Source organism: Zootoca vivipara, chromosome 6 (genome assembly GCF_965207765.1).
Source record: "Zootoca vivipara chromosome 6, rZooViv2.hap1.1, whole genome shotgun sequence".
NCBI classification, from domain to species: domain Eukaryota; kingdom Metazoa; phylum Chordata; class Lepidosauria; order Squamata; family Lacertidae; genus Zootoca; species Zootoca vivipara.
This window is the reverse complement of record NC_142589.1, coordinates 9,391,437-9,401,189: the sequence shown is the minus strand read 5'-3', so window position 1 is coordinate 9,401,189 and position 9,753 is coordinate 9,391,437. Positions and strand designations below refer to the sequence as shown.

General features: G+C 44.8%; 1 protein-coding gene across 1 annotated transcript; it reads right to left on the bottom strand.

The window, feature by feature from the left end:
• Window positions 1-1,735: 1,735 nt before the first annotated feature.
• LOC132592242 (F-box only protein 44-like) lies at window positions 1,736-4,463 on the bottom strand. Its single transcript, XM_060275219.2, has 3 exons — window positions 4,176-4,463; window positions 2,542-2,755; window positions 1,736-1,853 (listed from the first exon to the last, which is right to left on the bottom strand). Exons 1-3 carry the CDS (start codon window positions 4,417-4,419, stop codon window positions 1,754-1,756), a joined length of 558 nt encoding a protein of 185 aa, XP_060131202.1. The 5' UTR covers window positions 4,420-4,463; the 3' UTR covers window positions 1,736-1,753.
• Window positions 4,464-9,753: the final 5,290 nt, after the last annotated feature.

The window sequence follows — 9,753 nt, the reverse complement described above, 5'->3', positions numbered from 1 at the left end:
AGGCGGAGGTGGCTGGGACCACTTTCACCCTCATAGATCACCCTCCACTAATTTAACAAAGTTTGTATTTTCAAATCAGGCTCAGCTCACCAGAAACCACGATGACACACAAACGTTTTCATACTGATGTTCTTCAAGGACTTCAGAGTCTGCAGACAGCAGCTTCACGCTCTGTTTATAGCGTAAGCCAGGCCCACTTGAAAATCTGTATTAGGTGGAGGGGGGAGAGAAACTATGTATATGAGCCAGGGACAAATTGAGATCCAGCTGGGCACACCAACCACCACTCTTTCTGTCACTACAACATGGTGATTGAGAGAGATCTTGGCAGTGCTTTTTTTCAAAAAAAAAAAATGTTTAGGGGTACTCCGCTTTTGACTCAATAAAATCACCATTTTATAGTTCACATCAGGAAAAATAAATGCAGTAAATGGACAAAAGCACAAAGAACATGTATTGCTTAATTTTACACAGCTGACGATTCACCGTGCTAGAGAGGAAACTAATTTTTTTTAGTTTCTTCTCCAGTTAGATTTACAAAATGTTTGTGGGTATGTGTACCCCTGTGTCCCCCCAGAAAAAAAGATCTTGGCACCTGCATTTTTATATTTCTGGGTATCTTTGGTCAGGGAAGTGAAGAGACTCAATATTAGGAAGTGTCTTGGTTAACATTCAAAATAAAACTAAAAGATGGGTCCCAGTGCTTTCCTGATTAACACATCTGGTAACCAATTTGGACTGGGTGCCACTTTAAATAAGTGTAGACAAACTGCAATCCCTAATGGGCAGTAGCTCAGTGGTTAGAGCATCTGCTTTGCATGCAGAAGTTCTCTTCTTCAATCCTTGGCATCTCCAACTAAGACTGGGAATGCGCCCTGCCTGAAACTCTTGAGAACCACTGCCCTCTCTGTGCTGCCATGGAAGTGATGGCCAATGGCCACCTTCATTCCTCTATACAACTGCCCTGGGACTGAAGCATAGGTCCAAGGAGACCCTCCCCTCTGCCTCCAACTCACTGACCACATCTATCCTTGGGATCTCACAGATGCTGAGAACTTTGGGGTGTCCACCCTCCCTATGCCCCAGCGAGGACATGATAATTGGAGGGCTTCTGGTCCAGCGCCAGTGCCGTCCGGCGGGGTTTGCCTTGAGCTCTGAGGCAACCCGTCTTCACGAGGGGGGGGGAGGGCAGCAAGAGCGATGCTGCGCCCCTTAGAGCCCCGGGTCGAGCGTCCCGGGCATGAAGATAGCTCAGCAGTCCCCCATTTTTACTCCCCCAATCCTCTGGTTGTCTCAGAAGAGCGCCGGAGTAAGAAGGGTAGAAATTGCGGGGGCCATCTTTGAGTGACATCGCTACCTCGCGGAGAGAAGCTCCGAAACAGGAAACTTTTCTTTTTAGTCATTTCCCTTTCTTCTTCTTTTTTCTTCTTTTTTAGTATAAATTTAAAAAGTGCATTTGGATAAATAGTTGGGTGGACACTCTCCTCCTTTCTGCCTTGTTATCCTGGAGCTCCCTGGTGGCAGAAGGGGGCACTGGGGCGAGGGAGAGGGAGGAGGGCACAAATCCAACTATAAAATGGACCACCTTCGGCTGTCTACTTGCACGGGACTCTCTCGTGGCAGGAGAGGGCCAGTGGAGGGGGTGGTGGAAAGAAGGTGGAGAATATGTTATGTGCGTATTGTTTTGTAATGTGTAAAATCAATAAAAATTATTATTATTATTATTATTTAAAAAGGACAGGACACTTGGCACTCACAAGTCATCCACCACAATCATGGGTCTGGCTTCATCCATCAGTTCGTCCCAGTAGCCCTCGTCCTTCAAGGTGATGAGCTGAGACTTGCTGCAGGGCCTAAGACATTAAGGAAACACCATCACTACCCCCAAATCACCATCACTACCACACAGCATTGGGGGATGCAGGTGGTGCTGTGGTCTAAACCACTGAGTCTCTTGGGCTTGCCGATCAGAAGGTTGGCGGTTCGAATCCCCGCTGGCCACATAACCCAGAAAGCTGTCTGTGGACAAACGCCGGCTCACCTCGGCCTGAAAGCAAGATGAGCACTGCAACCCCATAGTCACCTTTGACTGGACTTAACCATCCAGGGGTCCTTGACCTTGACCTTTAACCCACAGCATCTGGACCATGTGTTCTAAGAGGCTCAGCAACTGGCAATCGTGGGTCACTTCCAGCTCCCTGGAAAGAAAGTTTGCCCCCTCCTACGCAGAGGCAAGAAATGATGGCCTGCTAGCAACCCTTTTTAGGGAAAGCCACGAAGGGCCTGGCTCTCACCACTCCCCACAACACCATACAAAAAACAACAACAACAACCCAGCTCATTTGATAGGATTTGGTGATGCAAATTGCTCCTCCTTTTTCTGACCATTGCATTTTAATGAGTTATATTTATTGAGGGGTGGGTGGGGCTTGCCATATGCAGAATACAGTGTGAAGCACAAGAACCCGCACCAGCACAAATGAAAACTCCCTTTCCTTATCTTTAAGTGGATTTGAGTTCAGACAATGATTGGTTCCTCACCCGTTACGTGCAGCGAAGCATTTGTAGAGCTGAACAGGAGCATCTTCACCTCTCTCCCCAAGAATGCCGAATTCAAAAGGTTTGATTATCCCACTGACTGTTATTGAGTCTTCTTTGGACAGTTCCTCAGTTTCCCAGTGGCCCTCGGCAGGTGTCTGGATTTGGGTGTCTGGATTTGGGTGTCTGCCAGGTGTCTGCCAGGTGTCCAGGCCATCTGACGCAGCACATGTGGTAGGGAAACAGAAAATGAAGGGAGAGGCTTTGAGTGCATGGAAGCAGCCCATGGGTTAGAAAGAAAACAAGAATGACTTAGGCCACCTTCATACTGTCACTGTTTCCAAGAGGGACTCAGTTGCATAATGGCAAGTTCAGGTTCTCAGATTTAGGCTGGTTTGGTGATTGTGTGCAAGAAGCCCACATCTCAACAAAATCAGACTTATTGACGCAATGCCATACGACCTCCCCACAAATGAATTTGCTCAATAAATAGCCAGTTTCCTTAAATGTGGGGCAAACAATCAGGATGAACGGTCAAAAAACAGGCAGTCCAGAAATGACCGTAGTTAAATTATCACCCTTAGTTTGCATGATTAAATATTAGACACCCTGAAGTTAACTGACATTATTACCTTGGGTCCATTAATTCCAACAGGTCTCCTCTGAGTAACAGGTAGGTGTAGGGAAACTTTGGCACCCCACATGTTGCTAAACTACAATTTCCATCATGCTGGGCCATTTCTCTTGCTTGCTGCGATGGATGGGAGTTGTAGTTCAGCAACCTCTAGTTTTCTAGTTTTGGAAAAAACAAGTTGCTTGGCTATTTAGAATATGCAATTATTTATATAAATATGGTACAATGTGTGTTTGTCGAAGATAGATATAGATATATAGAGATAGATAGATGGGCTGGGCGATAACTGGATAATTGCAGATTGTCGCTGCTACTGCCAACACGTACCGCGGTCATGGCAAGCTGTTTCTGCCACTGCTGCTTCTTCTTCTACCTCCTACCAGGCCAGTTGGTGATCTGTTAGTCCCAGATTATTTGTATTCACTATGACTCACCACCAAATTTTGGATCATCCTGAATACCACCATTTGGTAGCCAAGCCCAAAGTCCTGTTGGGATGCATTTTGGCTTGCGTGCTGATGAAACTGAGTGTGTGATGATTGAGAATATTGTCATTTATCCATTTTCGACCCCTAAGTAGTAGCAGTTGCCAGGACATTGTCCTGATCGCCTCTGCATATTTCCATCGTTATTTCAGATACTGTGGTAGATTGCAATATTTAACTGGTGACAAGATTGCAATGTTTAGCCGGTGATATTGTGAGGTTTAGCTGCTGATAACATTGCAGTGCTTAGTTGGTGAGTTATCGTGATGTTGAAAACCAGATATCGCCTGGCCCTTACACACACTGTGATTCGTGATATATCACCAGCTCAAAGATTATGAAAAAATTACCACCATCTGAACTTCAAACCAGTTTTGGACGATATATCCCCCCCCTTACTGTGCTAGATGAACCAATAATGTGACTCAGTGTAAGACACCTTCCTATGTTCCTAAAGGCTTTGTGATTCAGATTTCTGTCCAGGAGTGTTTTATTCTCCCAAATAAACGGGGACATACCTTGGCCATCAGGGTTCTTGATTAAGTTCTTCTCTAGGTGGGAGAAAATGTAGAAAGCCAATGGCTTTGGAGAAGAGTCGTGGTCCCTTTTCCGGAACTTGCGCTTCCACAGAACCGGCAGGTCTACCAAGTCCCGCCACTGAGAGCAGACCAGCCGGCAATTGCAAATGAGGTCACATGCTGGAACCATGATGAAGATATCCAACAGAAGGTTTTCGGGCAAATTTTCCATGTTTGCTGCCATCTCCCCTTCAATGAAGTCTCAGCCGCCTGAAGAGATGAACCACGAAAGAGAGGAGCAAGGGGAAGGGGCAAATATACTAGATCTGTGAGTGGGCAGAGGCAAGGACAAGCGGGGTACTGCGACAAAATGTTGCAGCATTAAGTGCTTCAGTTTAGCTGCTTTATACCTAGTCAGACCCCCTATTGATCCATCTAGCTTAGCATTTCCCAACCCTGCTGCCCACAGACTCATGACCCCCTCCCCTATCTGGGTGCAGGAAGTGGAAAGCCATGCCATGCCATTAAGACTTGTGTCTCCTGTTCCTGGTTCACTTGGAGAAACTGACCTCCCAGTTTAATAGTGAGCAGCTATCACAAATCTCTCTGGCTCAGTGTCCATATTAAGGGCCAACATCCAGGGGTTGATGGGGCTTCGCCGCCCCATAGAATGTTTGAGGGAGCCTCCCCCCCCAAAAAAAAATTGAATTGCCATTCAAATGGTGTGCATGCGCCGCATCATCATCATCATTTATTGAATTTATATACCACCCTATACCTGGAGTTCTCATACTAGATCTGTGAGTGGGCCAGAGGCAAGGACAAGCAGGGTACTGCAACAAAATGTTGCAGCATTAAGTACTTCAGTTCAGCTTCTTTATACGTAGTTAGACCCCCCCTTTTTTTAAATGTATTTTTATTAAAGATTTTCTTGGTTTACAAAAGTATGTGCAATATCTCTGTCTTTCCCCCCCCCCCCAAGTAACATTTTTAAAGATAAGTTTAATTTGTTGAGACATTAGGAAGAAAAGGGGGAGAGAGATGGAGGGGCAGAGTTGGGTTTTATTCAAGTTAGCTGGCATTTTATTCAAGTTAGCACCCCTGTCAGGGTCAATAAATTTTTTTTTAAAGGCGGTGTGTGTGTTCGATCTTCACTCATACTAGTCTACCTTGCAGGGGTGCCATTCCACAGAACCCACCTCTTTGCGAAGAGGGTGTTTTGGGCATGTGCAGAGTTCTATCTGAGAGCCCAAGTGCAAACGAACTCCTGCCGGCTGCCCTTCCCAGATCCTGCTCCATTGTAAAGACCCACCCACTGAAGAAATACCAAAGGACCTGAAAAGACTCTTTATGTATGCGACAGCTAAAGAGGGTGCTTTTTGCCCAGGGGTGGAAATAAGAGAAATTCCAACCAAAGAAGAATTGATAATCAAGATGGTGGACTATGCCGAAATGGCAAAACTGACCGGGAAGATCAGACACCAAGATGATAAGAAATTTAAGGAACGGGAAAAGTTTATAGAATACCTTAAAGATCACCTTAAAGATCACTGTTAACACTTAAAGACGTTAGCAGGATTTGTAATTTTGTAAGATTAAAAGTGGATATAAACAATTTTCGATGAATATAATTAGAGATATATATAGGAAACCATGAGCCTGGGGATTCGGGGAATCCCATAAAACTGATTATTTTTAAATACAAAGGTTATCTGTAAAAAACATTTTTTTAAAAGGAAGATCCACCCTCTTGAATGCGCTTCTCCGCCCTCCACCCCCCAATTTCCTCCGAGGCTTACCTGGTCTGGAACGGGCGCAGGAGCCACGTGCCGCCTCCGAGAACAAATCTAAAATCACCCGCTCCACCGCCAGGCAGGAGGGAGAAAATCCTATGACCCGCCCACCGGCATCAATCCCTCTCGTTTGGAGGAGGGGCAAGTAGAGGAATCCTCGCCGGGGCGTATTTGCATGTGGTGACGCCCCTCCAGCGAGCCAACACGCGTCTCGGACCCAACTTTGCAAACGCAAGAGCAGCGTGGGCGGAAGTTCCATTCAGTAAAACAAAACCCTCGCAAAAGGAAAAGTGTGTATCTGAAGAAGTGTGCATGCACACGAAAGCTCATACCAAAATATAAACTTAGTTGGTCTTTAAGGTGCTACTGAAGGAATTTTTTTATTTTGCTTGACTCAGACCAACACGGCTACCTACCTGTAAAAAGGATAAGGGTTACTGGCGAGCGTGGACCATACACACCTCATCCCAAGCAGGGTCGGATTTAGGTATTAAAAATAAACTGGCAGTGATCTATCCATTGGCGTTGGATAGACCAAAGAGCTTTTTTGGCAAAGCCAAAATTGTTGCTCTTTTTTTTTAGGAAGGCAAAGTTGTTGGGTTTTTTTTGGGGGGGGGGAGATCGCTAAGGGGCTAGGGAAGAACTAGGATCGATCTACCAGTAGATTGTGACCTATGTAAAAGGTATCTAAAGCCATTTGCACATAATAAATAGGAGCCTACACAACACAAAATAAAACACTGTTGCTGTATGTAGGTTTTGCTTTATTTGTTTTTTCATCTTATTGTTGTGGAGCCAGGGGAAGGAAGGGGAATTTGCGCATCGTGCACTACGGAACCACAGATCCACAGAGAGGGTGACAGTCCTTTAGCTAGAGAGAAGCCATTTTCTTCCGTTTGAGGTACAGAAGTCAGAAGAAGGTTATTCCGCCCGTATCAAGTGGATTAATCCCCTGCTGACCCAGACAGTCCCCTGCCTCCCGAGGCTATCTCCTGGGAGAAATAGGCTACCCACCTATTTTTGCATAAGCTATTACTGAATCCCTGTCCCACACCCACCTGGAAAAACATGCATAATAGTGCTTCTAGACAGGAAGCCGAACAAGATAACGATCACCCACCTTTCGCAACAGCCACCCTCCCTAATCCCTGCCTGAAGCGCCTTCCCTTGTGTTTCTCCTGGTCAAGGTCCAGCTAACCCTAAACCTTTTTTCGATCCAAACCTTAATAAAACTATTCTCTGTTATAAACCAACCTGCCCCCTTGTTGTAGCATAAACCTAGTTATTCCTCAAGACACAACCTCCCGTATCTGGTCTCACATACATGCAATTTCGCTGACTTTAAGGGTCTGTCAACTACTAGTACATTACTTGAAATTGTGAACACAGTATCATGCTTAGAACTGTAAACTTTCTTTCATTAAGTGTTATTATGTCTTTGTTCCATACCACCTCCAGCACACGTCCCTATTCCTCATGTTGTATCATTTGTATCAGATTATGACAGCGCGAAATGTAACCTTGCCTCGAACAATTATATATTGCCCTTTATTAATTATACCTGTATAAAACTGTGCCATCATGAATAATTAATTGTTTGGTTCTACTTTTAACAAAGGTTTCCTGCCATGTACCTTTCTAAGCCCAGTATTCGTTAACCTTGATATTTTGTTACAAGCTGTCAAACGCCGCTCCAAACTGTGAATGTATTACTGTACTGCTGTTAAAATGTAGCCTTCCCCCCCCCCCTTGCGTTATTAGTTATGCTGGCCACATGACCCGGAAAAACTGTCTGCGGACAAATGTCGGCTCCCTCGGCCAGTAAAGCGAGATGAGCGCCGCAACCCCAGAGTTGTTCACGACTGGACTTAACTGTCAGGGGTCCTTTACCTTTACCTTTAAATCTGACACTGGATAAGGGTTAGTGCTGAGTGTGGACCATACACACCTCATCCCAAGACTTTCCCTGGCTCAGGAGAGTTAGCATCTCCCTTGCAATTTAGGGCGGGAGACAAGACCAGGAGAATACAAGCACAGAGGAAATATAATTTGTTGTTGTTGTTTAGTCGTTTAGTCGTGTCCGACTCTTCGTGGCCCCATGGACCATAGCACGCCAGGCACTCCTGTCTTGCACTGCCTCCCGCAGTTTGGTCAAACTCATGTTCGTAGCTTCGAGAACACTGTCCAACCATCTTGTCTTCTGACGTCCCCTTCTCCTAGTGCCCTCAATCTTTCCCAACATCAGGGTCTTTTCCAAGGATTCTTCTCTTCTCATGAGGTGGCCAGGAAATATAAAAGAATGGCAATAAAATCTGCATTGGAAATACTGGCTTGTAGTTTAATGGTGAATTTTGGACATAATGGAGAAGTAAAAGATCTGAATTATCATAAAAGATGCAGGAGGAAATGATTAATAGTAGGACCCACAAAGGGGAGGAGGAAAGTCCAGGAGATTCTCTGGAATCTTGTTTTCATGTTGGATATGTGATTGTAAAATTTTAATCTGAAAAACCATTTTTTATTTTTATTTTAAAGAAATTACTAGCTTGAAAAAGAAGGGACAGGAAAATATCTCCTTGCTTTGGGATCAATATCGCAAAGGGTTCAACACTGCCATCCTCTTATAATGGGACTGGATAACAGACCCGGATTAACTGGTATTTACAATGTCGAGGCATCAAGCCAGAGTCATATAAAAGTAAGTTATGTAAAAAAAAAGCATATGTACACACACACACATACATTCTGAGATCCAGTGTGGTGTAATGGTTAGTGTTGGATGAGGGCCGGATCTAGACACATCAAAGAAGCGTTTCAGTTAAACGCATTGTAAACTTTGTATGAGAAATCGGGTTGGCAAAAGCGGAACTCCACAGCACCATTTGGTGTTGCAGTGTTATAAAGCACTGTTTATTTGCCTATGTAGCTGAGTCCCAGGGTTCAAATCCCCACACAGCCATGAAGCTCACTGTGTGTGACAAGTTTTTGTGGGCCAGAGTCCATTTTTTGAATTATGCTTAGTTGGAAGGCGCAGAATGGGCATAGCAGGTCCTGCGGCCAAACCTTTGGGTAGTATCCAATGCTGGTCCTACACAGAGTAGACCCATTGAAATCCGTGACCATGATTGACATAGATCTATTCATGTCAAAGAATCATAGAATTGTAGAGTTAGAAGGGACTCAAAGGTTCATCTAGCCCAACCCCCTGCTATGCAATGGGTCTACATAGAGTAAAACCTAGTTGCATCCCACCATGTCAATTTCGGGTTCTCATTTTTTCAAGCTCTCCACATTTTCAGATCAGGGTGTGTGCGTGTGCGTGTGTGTGTGTGTGTGTGTCTGTCCTCATGAAAATTCATCCGCACACAGAATCTGGACACAAAAGTTGTTGGGCTTTTTTTGGTTGTTGTTGCAAAATCTCAAGAATAAATGAAGTTTATTCTGGGGCTCTTCTCATATTCTTATGCTGAGAATGAGTGAATCGGTGGTCTGATCTACAACCCCAGCCATACCCAGATGTATGCAACTCTGCATATGCTCAGAATCCCATCCTCCTCAGATACTTGCCATTTGATTTCCCATTGGATCATCCTTATGGGGAAGAAGGGATATTTTCCAGTGTTCAGGCATATCATATTGGGCATAAATTATACATAAAAGAGGAGGATGAAAAGGATCTAGGGGTCTTAGTAGACCCCAAGCTTGACACGAGTCAAAAGGCCATGCAGCAGCAAATAATGCTAATGTGATTCTAGGCCTGATCTTTTTAAACTGTTGCAACAGGG